Source organism: Malus domestica, chromosome 12, assembly GCF_042453785.1.
Source record: "Malus domestica chromosome 12, GDT2T_hap1".
Classification (NCBI taxonomy): Eukaryota; Viridiplantae; Streptophyta; class Magnoliopsida; order Rosales; family Rosaceae; genus Malus; species Malus domestica.
The window spans coordinates 24720311-24739379 of record NC_091672.1 but is presented as its reverse complement, the minus strand read 5'-3'; the positions used below and the strand labels follow the sequence as shown (position 1 = coordinate 24739379).

At 41.9% G+C, this 19069-nt stretch overlaps 2 protein-coding genes and 1 pseudogene across 2 annotated transcripts; 2 read left to right on the top strand and 1 right to left on the bottom strand.

Annotated features, from left to right (window-relative positions):
• Window positions 1-2762: 2762 nt before the first annotated feature.
• Window positions 2763-8856, top strand: LOC103430424 (ubiquitin-activating enzyme E1 1-like). Its single transcript, XM_008368561.4, has 7 exons — window positions 2763-3056; window positions 3432-3772; window positions 4104-4321; window positions 5027-5821; window positions 5961-6829; window positions 6922-7354; window positions 7991-8856. Exons 2-7 carry the CDS (start codon window positions 3445-3447, stop codon window positions 8585-8587), a joined length of 3240 nt encoding a protein of 1079 aa, XP_008366783.2. The 5' UTR covers window positions 2763-3056; window positions 3432-3444; the 3' UTR covers window positions 8588-8856.
• Window positions 8857-9457: 601 nt separating this feature from the next.
• LOC103430536 (protein NODULATION SIGNALING PATHWAY 2-like) lies at window positions 9458-11065 on the bottom strand. The gene has a single exon (XM_008368684.2). It carries the CDS (start codon window positions 11063-11065, stop codon window positions 9458-9460), a length of 1608 nt encoding a protein of 535 aa, XP_008366906.2.
• Window positions 11066-16467: 5402 nt separating this feature from the next.
• Window positions 16468-18794, top strand: LOC114820028 (pentatricopeptide repeat-containing protein DOT4, chloroplastic-like; annotated as a pseudogene).
• The last annotated feature ends 275 nt before the right edge of the window (window positions 18795-19069 follow it).

Sequence of the window (19069 nt, the reverse complement as noted above, 5' to 3'; positions counted from 1 at the left end):
CTCTATAAATAGAGCACTTCAATTGTGCAAAGATTAGTGAATGAGAAGAAGAAAGAAAAGAGAAATATATCTAATAGCAATAATATACATTACTTCCTCTGCAACAGCTTGTGTCGGTATATTACTCTGCAACTGCTTCGTTCCTTCACCGAGTAAAGGTTATCTCTCTATAAATTTTGCCTATTTATAACACTTTTTACTTTATAGTTGCCAATAATATTTAATTAAAATTTGGCACATATATAGTCCCTTTTACTTTAACTTTTGCTGAGGAAGACAAAAGAAGAGTAAAGAATTCTCAAAAGATCACGTTCGAGATTATTGTTGGAAATAACGTTTGTGTTCCCTTTATAAGAAAACCTACTTATCCCCTCATTTATGACTAACATGTCTTAACTATGCGAACAACATGATTGAAATCTACTTATCCTTTCACTTATGTTAGGTATCCAGAACTGAACATACCATATGAGAAACGCTAAGGAAATTTTCTCAAAGTGAGACTTTGAGTAGACTCTCTGTCACCTCACAGATTAACGTCAATTCTCATGCTAACATTATAAAACATTATGGTGAAAACATGAGTGACAAGGAGTTTATGAAGAGTTTCATTCTTAAAAAGTCTTCTTAGCATTTGTTATATATGTTTGGTGCTATGTAAGTTAGAGACCAACTTACTTTAACTTAGTTTTACACGTATGGGTTGGGGATTGGTGTAGGTATCCGGAATATATACTAAAGTCGTGTCCGACCCTACAAACTGAGAAAAAAAAACTACCAAATAGTTGAAAATCAAAGTACGGATTACAAATGAAGATTACTACAAAACTATGAATATTATTTATAATGAAAAATGGTGAGACGGCTACAAATTAAAGACTACATCATGATTGACTTGTTCACTAGTGAATAGATTATACCCAAATCTCTAAACGAAAACCTAACCGTAATGGACTGGCCCTAAAGCCCAAACAATCAAATAACTAGAAATATTAATATTTTCCAACACTACCTTCAAATTCATAGTGTTAAACAATATGAGTTTGCTAACAAACAGATGTGGATGCATGCTTCGTTAGTCGGACATATAGGCAAGCTTTACTACGCGGACATACAGGTAGGCTCCGCTACACAAACAGACAGGCAGATTCAGACAGATGGCAAATAGATATAGATCCATATAGAATATGGACAGACCCTAATGTAGACATATCCCATTTTTAGCAGTCAGATGTTGGGAGTATGGATCCCGTCACTAAGAGGACAAGATTTTCATTTTCCATATCCCAACTGTAATACCAAACAAACAAACGATCCAATTTTTCACCATGTACACAACGGTGGTGGTAGGAGGTATTTAGAATTTTCTTTTGTTCTGCATCTAGCTTTGGGCCCTCGTTTGGGTTCTTTTAGGTTAGCTTGGGTGGCCCCTGTTTGTTTTGTTTGTGTATACGGGCCTTTGCTTTGTAAATTGTTGTTAGAATAAAATTTTGTTCTCTTCTACGGAAAGGATTTACCAAAAATAAAAAAGGCCTTTGTCCTTGCCTGTGTGGGCCTAAAACAGTCAAGTTCTTTTATTTTCCTTTCCTTTTCTTTTCTTTTTCATTTTCTCTGCGTCCTTTTTCCGTATCTTTGTTCCTTGTTCCTTTTTCATTGGTGGGGGCAAGTCAGATAAGAGCGTACGGGTGTGGTTTCAAACAGGTCGTGCAAGTTCAAATGGGTCATCTCGTCTTTCGCCAACAAGATGCAATGGTGGTGGTGCCAACGAGTTCCGATTCAGAGGATGGTGGCGGGTCCGTGGTGATTCATCAAGTCAGATCGCAAAGGACAAGACAGGTGTGATGCGGTGTGGTGGGTTCGATGGATGTCGTCTCTGGTGCAGAAGGAATTACAGGCGGGGTGTGCAGCAGCGGATCGTGGTTTAATGGTTGCAGAAGTCAAGTGCGGTGCGGCGGAGATGGATCCAGGTGTGGCTGCAGATTGAGGTCGTGACGCGATGCGGGTTCAGTATGTTTCCAAACAGTCGTCGGCGCGACTACTTCAGTGCGACTCCATTTAAGAAAAAAATCAACGACAAGCACAGTCCGACACAAAATGAAAAAAAACAAAAAAATGTGCAAAACGAACAATGCTGATAGACAACTGATACCGAACATAAACAGATTAAATTTCAAAGTATTTGCTCTGTATCAAGTTGACAACTATACCTATTATTTATAATGAAGAATACTCGTGACTGCTACAAACTAAAGACTATATCTTGATTGATTTGTGAGTGAATAATGAACATTTAGAGATGGACCATATCAATATGTGTTGCATAATTCGAGTAGACTTACTGAAGTTGTGCAATGGCCATTAGCACCACATAAAATTGAAGCTTATCGTCAGTTTCTTATTAAGTTAACGTGTTATGTGGAATCGTGTCGTATTAACCTCATAAAATTCTTTTAACTAGTCAAAATTTAAGTTACTTCGTAATATTCTAAATTTTTGAATTTCAGAACCCTAAAAGCATAGAAATAAGTTTGATTTGTTGTTAAATATAAAATCAGATTTGCTTAATCCCTTCAAAAAGTTGTTGAATTCAACAATATATCTTCAAGTATTAAACATAAATATTTATCCGTGATTACCAAGAAACAATGACGAAGCAAAAACAAATTGGTAAACGCAAAATCGCTTCAGTCGGTTCAATTGAATTCCAACACCGACAATTTCAAATACATTTATCTGTTTGTTAACAAGAAAAAAAAAACGACAGTACGACATTATCCCAGCACTATCCCTGAGGAGATTACACTAAACCCCGCGCCCAAACAGACCCGGAAGGACATCATTTCCCTTTACCCCAATCCAAGTCCACCTTTCTCGGCCCACCTGTTTCACTCTCTGTCTCTGTCTCTCTACAAAGAGAGATGAACCGCGACCTCAGGACCATCGCATCTCTCTGCAGCTGAAGCAACAAGAAACCCTAACGAAAACCTGCAATCGACGCTTCCTCTCTCTCTCTCTCTCCAATTGTCACCGTCGCTTCTTCGCCACAGTTCGTCTCGGTATCTTCTTTGCTTCACCCGCATGCTTTTCTTTTCGCTTTATCGCATCGAATCGATCTATGTATTCAGTTTGTGAATCGATTGATTGTAGATCACTGTTTAGCTTTTTTACTTTCCGTTTGTCTCGAGAAAAGTATACGAAGGAAAATTTTGATTTTGTTCTGGTGCTTTTTTTTTTGTTCGGTGAAATAAATTCAATAAGCTGAAATCCGGCGGCGTTTGAATCGATCTTGTGGTTTTAGGGTTTAGTTTTCGTTTAAAATGATATAATAATATTTATTGTGTAATTAATCGGAGATTGTGTTAGGGTTTGGTTTTAGAGTTTGGAATTTGAGACTGATTACTGATAAAAATGAGATTTTGGTGTTTCGGCAGTTCATCGCACTATATGCTTCCTAGAAAGAGAGAAGCAGTGGGCGGAGAGGTTGTAGTAAACGAAGCCACGGAATCTCCGATCAAGAAGCTTCGCGGAGCTGCGGATACGGACGGTTCTAAGAGCAACGAAAACAATAACACCACCACTTTTAACAACAACAGCAACAACAGTAGCAGCGTCGACGAATTGCCGATCATGGCATTGGGCAACGGGAGCTCGAACGATATCGATGAAGATCTCCACAGTCGGCAGCTGGCGGTTTATGGAAGGGAGACCATGCGCCGGCTCTTTGCCTCCAACATTCTCGTCTCTGGAATGCAGGGCCTCGGCGCTGAGATTGGTATGTGAAAAACGTTGTTCTTTTGGATGATATGGAGATGTTTTATAGCTATCGGGAATTTAATTGTTCTTATAATAACTGAGAATAATAAAGGGAAAGATATAAATGTCATTTCTTTATTTATGGAATTGTGTTTTCCATTTTTAGGTTAGACATGCATAACCCGATCATGCATGAGAAAACTGTGAAATGATTCACTGTTTTTGTATCCTATAATAAGGAGCTCGAAGAGAGCACTTTGCTAATCACTTCCCAGTTCGTTTGTCATAGAAATTATGGTGGTACAAATAATTGGTAATTCTGTGGTTTATGAGATTTATATTTGTTGCAGCTAAAAACCTTGTTCTTGCCGGTGTCAAGTCTGTGACCTTACATGATGATGGAGTTGTTGAGTTGTGGGACTTGTCAAGCAACTTCTTCTTTTCTGAGGATGATGTTGGAAAGAATCGGGCCCTTGCCTGTGTCCAAAAATTACAAGAACTAAACAACGCCGTTCTCATTTCGACCATAACAACTGAATTGACAAAAGAGAAACTCTCTGATTTCCAGGTGACCCTTCGTCTCTTTGTTACTTCTTTTGTTGCACGATGGCTTGATATTGCTAACTTTTAATTTAGAGGCCTGTGGTTAAATCCAGTTTCGTATTTACATTTTTATAATCGGGGGAAATCAGTGTTCTTGATTATCATATTTGTTTTGCTTGCTTATGAACATGAGGAATATGTTTGAGTATTCTCTCTCTTTCTGTCAATGTTTCTTTAGAAGTTCAAAGCCTTTCCAATTATTGGAGCCAGAATGGTGTTTCTGTTTTCCTGTGTTACAGCAGTTTTTTGGCTAGCTTATATTTTAGAGGATTGTGGTGAAATCAAGTGAAACAATGTTCTTAAAATCATATATTCTCCTTGCCTAAAAACACAAGGTGTATCTTATTAGACTATTTGCTCATTTTTAACAATGTCACTTGTGAAGTTTATTTATTTATTTTTTTCTTTCAATTATCATAGTGTGAATGGTTTTCTTCCTGTAGAGTTGTGTTTTATCTACTAACAAACAGTAATAGGTGGACTTTCTTTTAATATTGGGAAGAGGTGCATTTGGATAAACAAGTACTGATATTGTTATTAAGCTGGATTCCAAGTGAATTTTCCTGTCAAGTTTTGAAGCTGTGTTTATATTTCTCTGTATTTTTATGTTTTATATGCTTTAATTATTCAGTAGACAACTGTGTTTAGCTTTGTATTTCAATTTCTGCAGGCTGTAGTTTTCACTGATATTAGCTTGGAGAAAGCAATTGAATTCGATGACTACTGCCATAATCATAAGCCTCCCATATCTTTTATAAAATCAGAAGTACGAGGCCTTTTTGGCAGTGTGTTTTGTGACTTTGGCCCTGAGTTCACTGTTCTTGATGTTGATGGTGAGGATCCACATACAGGCATAATTGCATCGATTAGTAATGACAACCCCGCTCTCATAGCATGCGTTGATGATGAGAGGCTTGAGTTCCAGGATGGGGATTTAGTTGTGTTCACCGAAGTCCATGGAATGACTGAGTTGAATGATGGAAAGCCGAGGAAGGTTAAGAATGCAAGACCCTACTCATTCACAATCGAGGAGGACACTACCAATTATGCTGCGTATGAGAAAGGGGGTATAGTCACACAGGTGAAGCAACCCAAGGTGTTGAACTTTAAGCCTTTGCGAGAAGCACTCAAGGATCATGGCGACTTCCTTCTAATTGACTTCTCCAAGTTTGATCGCCCACCTCTCCTACACTTGGCCTTTCAGGCACTAGATAAGTTCATCTCAGAGTTGGGGCGTTTCCCTGTTGCTGGATCTGAGGATGATGCTACAAAATTCATATCTTTGGTAACTAACATCAATGATAGCTCAGAAGATGGGAAGCTTGAGGAGATTGACCACAAGATTCTTCGTCATTTTGCATTTGGTGCTAGAGCTGTGCTAAATCCCATGGCTGCTATGTTTGGTGGTATTGTTGGACAAGAAGTTGTGAAGGCCTGTTCTGCTAAGTTCCATCCTCTTTTCCAGGTAATTTCTCAAACCAAACTTGAATATTCTTTGCAAGAATGATCACACTGCTTTTTGGTTTTGAATCTTTACCTATTCCACTAGGTTTGCGTTTGTATCATTATAATTTAAGACTTGTTTTTCCTTGCCTTGTGGACAGTTTTTCTACTTCGATTCAGTTGAATCCCTTCCGTCAGGGACCTTGGATCCTAATGATTTGAAGCCTTTGAACAGCCGATATGATGCACAAATTTCAGTATTCGGAGCCAAGCTCCAGAAAAAGCTGGAGGATGCAAAAGTGTTCACTGTCGGATCTGGTGCACTAGGATGTGAGTTTTTGAAGAATTTAGCATTGATGGGTGTGTCTTGTGGTAAAGAAGGGAAGTTAACAATTACAGATGATGATGTTATTGAGAAGAGTAACCTTAGCAGGCAATTTCTCTTCCGAGATTGGAACATTGGGCAGGCTAAATCAACAGTAGCTGCCTCTGCTGCTACGTTGATAAATGGTCATCTGAACGTTGAAGCACTCCAGAATCGTGCAAGCCCGGATACTGAAAATGTGTTTGATGATACTTTTTGGGAGAATTTGGATGTTGTTATCAATGCTCTGGACAATGTGAATGCAAGGCTTTACATTGATCAGAGATGCTTGTATTTCCAGAAGCCCCTTTTGGAATCAGGAACACTAGGTGCCAAGTGCAACACGCAGATGGTCATTCCTCACCTTACTGAAAATTATGGAGCATCGCGGGACCCACCTGAAAAGCAAGCACCCATGTGCACAGTCCATTCATTCCCTCACAACATTGACCACTGCTTGACCTGGGCCCGATCTGAGTTTGAGGGTCTACTTGAGAAGGTGCCAGCTGAAGTAAATGCCTACCTGACCAATCCTCAAGAATACACTGCTGCAATGAAGAATGCTGGTGATGCTCAGGCCAGGAACAACTTGGAAAGTGTCATTGAATGCCTTGACAAGGAGAGATGTGAGACGTTTCAAGATTGCATAAACTGGGCCCGTCTAAAGTACAGTTCTTGTTTATCAATTTTTTTTTTAAATTTTCGTTTAATCATAATATTCTTTCCTGTGTCTAATCAATTGTTCTTAATGGAAACAGATTTGAGGACTACTTTGTCAACCGTGTGAAGCAGTTAACATATACTTTTCCTGAGGATGCTACAACCAGTAGCGGGACACCATTTTGGTCTGCCCCCAAGCGTTTTCCTCGCCCACTGCAGTTCTCAGTTGATGATCTCAGCCACCTTCAGTTTTTAATGGCAGCATCCATACTAAGAGCAGAGACATTCAACATTCCAATTCCTGATTGGGTAAAGTCTCGTACAAAGTTTGCTGATGCTGTTAACAAGGTGATAGTACCAGATTTTCAGCCTAAGAAAGATGTGAAGATTGAGACTGATGAAAAATCTACAAGCGTCTTACCAGCATCGATTGATGATGCTGCAGTTATCAATGAGTTAGTTGTGAAGTTAGAAAAATGCAAGGAGCGGCTGCCACCAGGCTTCAAGATGAACCCGATTCAGTTTGAGAAGGTTTGTTTTTCAGCCTTTTCTCATTACGTAGAAATTATCTCTAGACATCGTATTCATTTATTCATCTCAGACTTGCGACTTCTGAGATAGAGTGACGTCCATGCATGGTAAAATGTTGGAGCTACCTTTGAGGGCAACCACAGTACATGTGCAAGTATAAAGTTCTTTTTTGAAACATGCAGATAATAAGCATTGTATAAGAAATTTCGAATAAGGGTGCTAGCATCTCCCAAACTTGTTAGGTCTTCTGCATGGTCTGTTGAAGTACTGAAGTACATGACGGTTAAATCTTGCAGAACTAATTATACCCCGCCCTAAAAAGGAAATCAACTTAAATATTTATAAGCAATTAGCAACACAACTGTAACAATTTGACATTGTTACATCGTTACTCGTTAGGTGTGCGTTTAGCATATTTATAAGCAATGTTATTGATGTTGGGGAGGGATTTGTTGCTGAGTGCTATATCCTAAGATAACTGCTTGTTATATGATGGTACTGTATCCATTTGAATTAGAGCCAAAGGTATGTGAAAGTTCAAAGTTTACAGGAGGCGACTTTCTTTTTCCTTTCTCATTTTCCCTCAGAATCATGAATCCGCAACTGATATGGCGCTTTTCATATGTTTTGATGCAGGACGATGACACAAACTATCATATGGACCTGATAGCTGGATTTGCAAACATGAGGGCGAGGAACTATGGCATTGGTGAAGTCGACAAGCTGAAAGCCAAATTCATTGCAGGAAGAATCATTCCTGCGATTGCAACAGCTACTGCTCTGGCAACTGGCCTTGTCTGCTTGGAGCTGTACAAGGTTCTGGATGGAGGGCACACGGTTGAGGACTACCGAAACACCTTTGCCAATCTCTCCCTTCCTCTGTTCTCCATGGCTGAACCAGTTCCTCCTAAAGTCATCAAGCACCAAGATATGAAGTGGACAGTATGGGATAGGTGGATTATAAGGGACAACCCAACTTTAAAGCAGCTCCTCAAGTGGCTCGAAGACCAGGGCCTAAGCGCGTACAGCATCTCCTATGGAAGTTGCCTGCTCTTTAACAGCATGTTCCCGAAGCACAAGGAGCGCATGGACAGGACCATGGTGGACTTGGCTACGAGTATTGCGAAGGCAGAACTACCTCCAAATAGGAAGCACTTTGATGTGGTGGTGGCTTGCGAAGATGAAGAAGAGAACGACATTGATATCCCGCAAATCTCCATTTACTTCAAGTAGGCATTTCGGTTGATGATCTTATCAATCAAAACTGGAATGCAATCTTTAGGATGCGAACCCCTTCTCATTTGACTTTTAAGTTTAATACAAGCAGCAAACGGAGTTTTATATGTACTCAATTATATGTCTAGACTTTAGAGTAGCACCGATTGTTCGAACTTCGTTATGTACCTGCCGATTTCAGGTCCAGGTCCATCTGGTTATACTTTCTAATGTTGGTTGTTTATTTTGCCAATAATGATATAGAACATGATGGTCAATTTTATGTCTTTTTTCCTTCGTTTTCGGTTGAATTTTTCGATTCGCTTTCTCTGTACCGTTACAAGACCCGAGTGGTAAAATTTAGGTTATGTCATCGCTTTTGAAAGTTGAGTTATTAACTTGGCATGCCTGACTTTGGAGGAAATTGACCCCTCCCGGGTCGGACCTGCTGGTAGGAGAGGGCAGGTGCAGTCGTGAAGGGGAGGGCCCGCCGTGTAAGACACCCTTTTGGGAGGTCAAGGCAAGTTCACTGTGCGTGCACTTGGAGAGCAACTGTGGTGGGACCCAAGCCGACAACGCAGGTCATGTGAAAAAGTTGAGCAAATGGAAGCGAGTTATCGATTCAGGTACTGTCACACTAACATTTTAGGTGTTGAAACTTAGTAAGTCTTGATAAAAATTTTTTATGGTAGTAAGTTTTACGAGGGTCATAACGTGAAATTTATATTCCAAATAATCCACCAACTTACTTGATCTTTTTTTCTAACATCAAACGTAATGAATCTGTTCAAAAACGTCTTATGGTAACCTCCAGCAGTCTAAACATTTGCTGTACAAAAATTTGAAGAAAGAGTACAAAAAAAAAAAAAAAAAAAAATCCATGTCTATCTAGCTTCTGTTTGTCCAGGTTTCAACTCTAACCAACGGAGTTGAATTCCATTCCAAAGTCATCTCATTCCCATTCTCTCCTCCTACTCTCACTCCATACGAGCTATCTGCTCCCACAATTTCTTTGGCCTCCATTAACATTTCCCTGCTCACTCTCCTACCCTCCAGCCCGAACCAGGGCTGAAGATTTCCACCTTCTCTTGCTTCGTTCCACTTCTCGAACCATGCGTGAGAAGATACATACGGTGCAACAAACATCAACTCCATCACAATCCTGGCCTCTCCTAGATGGGTCGGGAAGCTCGATTCAAGAGACTCTAACAAGGCTTTGTAGTGCACAACATTAGCGTCGAAGGAGGAGTTGAAACTCGAGTCATTTCCCCTTTTCACACAAGCATCTCCGTCACCGAAAGTTATGATACCTCTTGCCGAATTGGCTAACAAATCCTTAGCTAGCCTTAAGAATTCCACGAGAAGTCCTCTGCTTCTTCTCCTCCTCATATGAGGAAGCCCTACCATAGAATTGAAGGCTAGAAATTCTCTCCTTCCACCTCTCTTGTTCGCCTTCTTGATTTCGCTCACCAAATCCTCAATCGCGATCTCCTCCACCTTCAAGTTTACCCCGAAAGACCTTGCATGATGTTGGAGTTGCCTTTTTGTCTCCTTGAATCTCCACTGTGGAGGAGCAGCCTCATCACTCTCTTCCACATCCCATTTAATTGCTGTCACTTCAAGTGTTTTATTTCTCTTTGCCACAGACTCAATCAGCTGAGACAATTGAACCCCTTCACCGATATCAAATTCCACTACATGAACCGTCTCGACATCCTCCGGGACAGCCTCGAGGATTGCGGTGTTTGCTGCGTAGTGAGCAAATCTCCCAAAAGGGAAGATTTGGTAGAACAAGTTGAAAGCGGCCTCAAAATTCTTGCAGGATTCTTGTTTCAAATAGTCTCCCTGCTGATTATCAACCACTCCTTGACATAAGTAGAATGCAAGGCGCTCAAGAGATTGACCAAGTGGGTTTACTTTCTCCGCAAGGCATCTCATGATCACCTCCTCCAGCTCCCTCTGCCCCATCTCCATTGCCTCGCCGAACGCCTTGAGCAGATGGCGAATACTCACTTCGTTGTCGATTTCCATCTCGTCTCTCGGCAGGGTTATTGATTGTTGGACGGATGTCACATCCACGGAGGATGCCTCAGATGTCGCAAAAGAGTTTGGACTCCACACATCATTTCCTTCACCAGAAAATTGCTGTGAAGGAAGAGTATTGCTTCCCTCACTGCCTTCCAAACATGAGGCATACATATTTTCAATCTCACCGATCAAATAATTTGTCTCGAATCCTCCCAACTCTATCGGAAATTCCTCTACCGCCATCGATGTGACTTGCAGGAGATTATCACAATCTGCAAGCTGTTTAAATTCACCAGAAAACATGGTTGAAAATGGAAAAGAAGTTTCTGAAAATTCGTCCGATGCCATGAAAATCGAAGAAAATTCAGAGCTCCCCATCTGCTCAGTGTATTCATTTGTATCCAAAGCTGAATTTGTTACATTCAGGTATGGCCACAAGGTCTGAAAGTTCATATCAGATTGCATCATCTTTTTCTTTTCTGATGAATAATTTTAAGAGGGTTTGAAGACTTTTCTCTATGGGTTTGATTTGCTATAAAGAAGTCCTAATCCATCATTATATATTGGTGGGTGACAATGTAATGACAAATTACGCATAAAATAGTAGAAAAAACAGATGATTATTATAAAGTAAAATTATTAATTAAGAGTTATTAATCATTATTTTATCTTCATAAACAATTACTAATCGTTCTCACCAACTTTCTACACAAGGCACACATAATTTCACAGAAGGTTCCCGGGTCAATCCTCTTTGCCCTCCTGGCTGCTTCTTGAGGGGGTGACTTATGTGCTGCACGTACCTTTGTATTTTAATCAAGAAAATTAGATAGATAATGATTCCTGTCTTTTCAACGTAATTACCTTTCATCATAAGAAAAGAAATATAACCTTAATTAATAAATTATTTAAAGACGGATCATACTTCCATACAGTGACACCTAGGTAGCTCTTCTACCCTTAACGAGCTATATTACCAAATGGTTTCCATCAAAACTCACTTTCATAGCCACAAAATATATATATATATATATATATATATATAGAACGCTTAAATAGTGTTTTGAAGAAAAAGAATACCTCTTGGTCCTAACTTTAGTATTGAACTTGACTATTAACTTTAACAATTGGTCTTTGTGAGTATGTCTAGTTCCGAAAAAACGGTCTGCCATAACGAAGTCACTAGTTGATCATCTTAAAAAAAAAAATATTGATATGTACTTTTTTTTTTTCTTTTTATAGGTAGATTGTTTGAGTATTTTTTCCCCTTAAGACAAAATTAAAAATGTTGATATATCCTTCTTAAGACACGGGCATTTTTACCCTTTGTTTTAACAAAATTAAATGAGAACCCTCAAAGTTCATTGTGCAACGTTACATAATAATGGTAGTGTTATAGTTAGTAACATATGATGACATTGTTGTTACTGTAGCAAGGTAAATTTTCGTTATAAACGTCATATTCATTATGAAGGTAAGATGTTATGCATAATGTAACTACATTACAAAAGATATTGTAAATTAACCATCGTCAAGAAAATTACATGGATTGATTAAGTATAAAGCAAATTACGTATTTGGTTACGTCATAGAAGGAACTGACGGTCGCCAAATATTTCCCCTATAGAAAAAACAAGCACATACAATCAATCAACTTGTAGGTAATCTTCATGATTAAACATCCTATATTATAACAAATTATACGTCCGATTGGTTCAGGTGGTTATTTTGGATAGCTTAGGGTCCATATTATATTATGTTTGATATTAAATTATACATGATATTATGATGTGACAATCTTAAGGCCTGCAATATTCATAATCCGTTGAATGTGACCAGGAAAAAGCCACTGTCTCTTGTAAAACAATAAGGGAGAAACGCTGATTTTATATAAGCATATTGGTGGAAATGATTTGAGATTGGGAACATAGGGTGCAAGGAAGCATGCTCTAAAAATGAAATGAACTACAAGCTTCTTAAGAAGAGATTTTGCAGTGTGTCAGGAATACGGCCCAATACACATTATCATAATACAATTGGTGATTTTTTATTTATAAATTTCCAATTAATTGTATTATGACTGTAGACATCGAAATTTCATAAATAAATGTTGACCGGTAAATCAAAGTGTCAACGCTCATGTATTACATAAATTTTACACGTAGCGTGTGACTCAACGAAAATTGAAATGAGTTGGAAAAGTCATCAAATAGGACACGTGTCAACACCTGGCAGAAACGACTTATTTCATCTGGAATATTATATTCAAAATTAGGCCTTGGAAATTTCTATAAATACAAGCCTATTTCATTCATTTAAAGAAACCAAAAAATCATTAGGCAAAACTCTTGAAGCTCTGAAGCTCTGAAACTCCGAAGCTCTCAAGCATCCAGGTTCCCGAAGAATCAAGAAAGCGTTCTTCGTTCATCGTTCTTCCAAGATCAAGCCCGACGGCCCTTGGATCAACAATCGTCCACCTTCAAGATCAAGCCCCGACGGCCCTTGAAGAAAGTGTTCTTCGTTCTTCGTTCTTCCAAGATCAAGCCCCGACGGCCCTTGGATCAACCATCCACCAATTCAAGATCAAGCCCCGACGGCCCTTGAAGAAAGCACCATCGTTCATCATCCGTTCATCCAAGATCAAGCCCCAACGGCCATTTGGATCAACAACGTCGACAAATCCACACATCCAACCGTTCTTCAAGATCAAGCCCAAAAGCCCTTGAAGATCTGTTCATCACTGTTCTTCAAGATCAAGCCCAAAAAGCCCTTGGAGATCCGTTTGTCACTGTTCTTCAAAGATCAAGCCCAAAAGCCCCTTTGAAGATCCACTCAAATCCACCTTCAAAGATCAAGCCCACGGCCCTTTGAAGAAACTTCCAACAGTTCATCCAAGATCAAGCCTCGACGGCCCTTGGATCAACGAAACACCCACCAATCAACACCTTACGGAGATCGAATCAGAGGATCAAATAGAAGAGAGATTGTAACCCAAAATCATCAAATACAAATATTTGTTTGTGCACGTCGTTCTTGTCTCTTTCGTTTCAGGAATTTTCCGTGTTCACAAATTGGCACGCCCAGTGGGACCATCTCTACCTCTCATCTCTTTCTCCGTTCAAGAAATTCGAGCACACTTCCAAAATTAATGGCTTCAAGGAAGGCTCAAGCTGTTCCCATAACCGGCGCAAAGAACAAAGGCGCCCTCGTCGCAAGTGGTGTCACGTTGGGTATCACGACTCGAAGCAAAGCAAAAGCTACTTCTGCCACCTCTTTCACCTCTGCATCAACTCTGCCAGGGGAACGAGAGTACCCCAGGCACGAGCCTATGATCACCTTAGCCTCACTAAGGGCACCAAGGGGGGAAAGACCAAGGGAATACTCCGAATCCATGCTCTCCGATGACGATTCAATCGGCAGTTCAGCCATGCAAGTCATGACCGCTGGAGCAACTTCAGTCGAGGAACAGCTTGCTCAAATGAATGAAGCAATCGCAAGACTAACTCGAACTGTGGAAGAAAAAGACTTGCAAATCGCGGCATTAGTCAACCGACTGGAGGCGCAGGACAGCGAGAAACCCGACCCAGAGAATGATCCACTAAAGGGAGGAGCTGGCGGAGACGAAGAACCCCCGGTGAAGAAAATCGATGGGAAGCCGAAACCAGACCAAGCAACGGCACTCATGGGATCTCTTTCTATCCAGCAGCTGCAAGAGATGATCACCAACACCATCAAGGCACAGTACGAAGGGAGCTCATATACCTCCGGGTTGTACTCAAAGCCGTATTCAAAGAAGATCGACGCCTTAAGGATGCCGATGGGTTATCAACCACCAAAGTTCATGCAATTTGATGGAAAGGGAAACCCGAAACAGCACGTTGCCCACTTCGTTGAAACCTGCAACAACGCAGGAACCGAATGGGACTACCTCGCCAAGCAGTTTGTGCGCTCGCTGAAAGGAAATGCCTTTGAGTGGTACACGGACCTAGAGCCTGAGTCCATCAACAGCTGGGAGCAATTAGAGCGGGAATTCCTCAACCGCTTCTACAGCACCCGCCGCACTGTGAGCATGCTAGAGCTAACGAGCACAAAGCAGTGGAAGGACGAGCCAGTCATTGACTACATCAACAGATGGCGCACTCTAAGCCTCGACTGTAAAGACAGGCTCTCGGAAACCTCTTCAATCGAGATGTGCATCCAAGGCATGCAATGGGGTTTGCAATACATCCTTCAAGGCATTAAACCACAGACTTTCGAGGAATTGGCCACTCGCGCCCATGACATGGAGTTGAGCATCGCCCATCATGGGAAGAAGGAACCGATCGCCGACTACAAGAACGACAAAGTTCTTGGGCCAAAGGTGGAGAAGGCTACGTGGAAATCCACCAAAGAAGCAATGACAGTCAACACAGCTCCCGTCAAAATCCCTACACGAGGCAAGGCGATTCAAAACGAAGCTTTTCATGATCAAGAGATGCGTAGACACACTTTGAATGAGCTTGAGGAGAAGACTTATCCATTCCCCGACTCTGATGTGGTTGCCATGCTGGATGACCTGTTAGACAAGAAGGTGATCAGTTTGCCTGAGTGCAGACGGCCGGAAGAGATAAATCGTACCGACAGTCCAAGATACTGTAAATTCCACCGCTTCATCAGTCATCCGACAGAAAAATGTTTCGTGCTGAAAGATCTCATCATGAAGCTGGCTCAGAAAGGAATCATCGAGCTAGATCTTGACGATGTGGTGAAGTCAAACTATACCACCTTCACTTCTGGCTCTTCCGACTCAAAGTTTTCACCTCAACCGCTGGGGGCATCCTCCAAGACAAGCAAAGTTGAAGGATGGTCTCAAGTCACTCCTAAGAAATTGCACAAGAAGCATACGTCTCCTCCACAAGTCCGCCAATCGGAAAGGGGGCAAAGCAGCTCTTGTCAACCTTCAAAGCAACGTGAACGTGTTGAAAATGATGAAATTTCGACACATAGATCGTCCATCCCCATCACGATGCGTGATTTCTTTCCTGAAGACTTCTTCAATCACTCGGTCAAGACTCCTTGCTATGAAAATTGCGAGGAACAACTATCCCGGATCGTTTGACAAATTCACAAAGCTCTTTGTCCGCACGAGCCTAAACTGTAGGACACGAGGCTCCTCGCCTGCACCAAATGCTCTTTGCCTGCACGAGTTGAAACTGCAAACGGCACCAAATGCTCATTGCCTGCACGAGTTGAAACTGCAAACGGCACCAAATGCTCCTTGTCTGCACGAGTTGAAAACTGCAAACGACACCAATGCTCCTTGTCTGCACGAGTTGAAACTGCAAACGACACCAATGCTCCTTGTCTGCACGAGTTGAAACTGCAAACGACACCAAATGCTCCTTGTCTGCACGAGTTGAAACTGCAAACGGCACTAAGCTCCTAGTCTGCACGAGCATAAAAGGCAACACCAACGCTCCTTGCCTGCACGAGCTGAAACTGCAACACGGCACCAAACGCTCATTGCCTGCACGAGCTGAAACTGCAACACGGCACCAAATGCTCCTTGTCTGCACGAGTTGAAACTGCGAACGACACCAACACTCCTTGCCTGCATGAGTTAAAACTGCAAACGGCACAAAAAAAGAAAATACCAAAAAAATATATATGTATGTATTTGAACTACGTTACGACTTGATCTCTTCTTTGGAGGAGTACGTAGGCAGCTCGAATATTCAATTTTTCGAGTTCAGTCACATCAAAATCAAAAGAATAAATGTTTTATTAAAGAAGGTCAATTTCATTACAAATTTATTTTGTTAAGAAAATTTGCAATTTTCTTTGTACAAAATTAAATTACAGTTTCTTCGAAAAAAAAAAAAAGAAAAAAAAAGAAAAGAAAGCAAAATGTCAGCAAAAGGCCCAGTCTCGCCAAAGCCCATCACTTCTTAAACACATAAATGTGTTAAGCATGCTGTAATGCAGATTCCTCTCCCTCCAGGCCTAGGCCTAGGCCCAGCTCTCAAAGCCCAAATCCAGGCTCAGGCCCAAAGCCCCTCCATTACACTTTCTCGACGGCCAAACACCCCAATCCCTCTCTAATCTCTCTCTTCCCCAAACCCTAACTCCCAATTCCCAACTTGGCCGACCCAATCCCTGCCCTATGTCGACATCGGGGACGCCGCAGTTCCGGTACACGCAGACGCCGTCGAAGGTGCTCCACCTCCATAACCTCCCGTGGGAGTGCGCCGAGGAGGAGTTGATCGAGCTCTGCAAACCTTTCGGCAAGATCGTCAACACTAAGTGTAATGTCGGCGCCAATCGCAATCAGGCCTTCGTCGAATTCTCGGACCTAAACCAGGCCATCAATATGGTTTCGTATTATGCTTCATCCTCGGAGCCTGCGCAGGTCCGTGGTAAAACCGTGTACATTCAGTATTCAAATAGACACGAAATTGTCAATAACAAAAGTCCGGGAGATGTGCCCGGAAATGTCTTGTTGGTAACCATTGAGGGTGTTGAAGCTGGCGATGTGAGCATTGATGTTATTCACTTGGTGTTCTCTGCTTTCGGCTTTGTGCACAAGATTGCTACTTTTGGAAAAAACAGCAGGCTTCCAGGCATTGATTCAGTTCAGTGATGCTGTCACCGCATCTATGGCAAGGAATGCATTGGATGGAAGAAGTATACCCAGGTACTTGCTTCCAGAGAACGTCGGTTCATGCAACTTACGTATTTCATATTCCGCTCCCCCGATCTGCGAACACCACCGTCACTACACCACAACTGGCTTCCATGCTCCGCTCAGGTGGAGGGTCTTGGGTTCGAAGGTTGTGTGCTTCTCCTGCTCAGCAACATTTGATTCGGTATCGACAGCATCAGCAACGTCAGCGCCAGCAGCGTGATTCTCGACTCCGAGCTCGGCAAGCAACTCCATGCCCACGCTCACAAGCTCGGCTGCTCTGGTGACCGGTACGTGGTTGCTGCTCTCATTGAGTTGTACGGTCGCCTCGACAGCGCGGACTCCGCGAAATGGCCGTTTGACAAATCCCTGGTTAAGGACTATGTTTCATGGACAATGCTGGCCAGGCTGTACATTGCGGAAGGTAAACCCGGCAAGGCGGTTCATGTGTTTGAGAGAATGGTGGAGTCCGGAGCACAGATAGATTCTGTGGCTGTGGCGACGGCGGCTGGTGCCTGTGGCATGTTGAGATCGTTGATTGATGGAACAAAAGTCCACAGGGTTGCCAAGGAACGTGGATTGGGGTATGATGTGTTGGTGAGCAATACCCTCTTGAAAATGTACATGGACTGTGGCTGTGTCGACGAAGCTTGGGCAGTTTTCAACCAAATGCCGGAGAAAGATGTCATTTCTTGCACAGAAATGATTCGTGCCAATGTGAAGAGGGGATGCTTCAATGAGGGTCTTAAGCTGTTTAGGCAGATGGTTGGAGACGGGGTGAAACCTGATCCGCTCTCGGTCTCTAGTGTTCTCCCAGCATGCGCAAGAATGTCTGCAGGTAAACATGGCAAAGAGACTCGTGGATTCTTGCTGCGACATGGTATTCGAATGAATCTCACCGTTCTGAATGCTCTTGTGGACATGTATGTCAAGTCGGGATTTATCAAATCAGCTGCAAAAGTTTTTGCCAGGTTGAAGTACAGAGATCTTGTTTCGTGGACAGTGATGATAACTGGGTACAGCTTACACGGACAAGGAAAGATCGGAGTAGATTTATTCTGCCAAATGGAGAAGGAAACGAGTACACAGATCGATGAAATCACCTATGCTGCTGTCCTTCATGCTTGCGTTGCAGCACGCATGGTCGAGGAAGGGAAGTTTTACTTCAACTGCATCAAGACACCTACAGTTGCACATTGTGCTTTGTTCGTAACTCTTCTATCGCGTTCTGAGCTGTTTTATGAGGCAAAGAACTTTATTGCCGATAAAAAGACCGCAGCGGATCCCGTCATGCCTGAACAAGAGCTCAAGGACTACGAGATCAACCTTAAGGATTGCAGGCCCATGGTGCTCAACGCCCTCTTCATGCTTTTCTCGTCAAAATCACCTCGCCAGTACCTGCACCAGTATCTTAAAACTCATCGAGGTCCTGCCATGGCGTCTCTGTCCATCACAGCTGCCCTGTCCTCCTCCGTCTCTGGCCTCGCAGCTGCCAACGACTTCAACGACCGCCGTCAAACGACTAGCCGGTCGTGAAGCTCGAAGCACCATCTTCTCCGTCCTCCTTGCTCGGCTTCATCCCTGCAAATTCCCTATCCCACCATCCTAATTTATAGAAAAGAAAAAAAAAAAAAAAAAAAAGGTGGTGGTGCATCTGGCACCACGTGAAAAAAGAGGAATGATGGATCAAAGATGGGGTACAGCCCCATGGCAGATCAAAAGTTTCTGATGGTGCATGGGCACCATGTGCAGAAAGAAAAAAAAAATTGTAAAAATAATAAATATAATAAATAATAATAATAATAATAAAA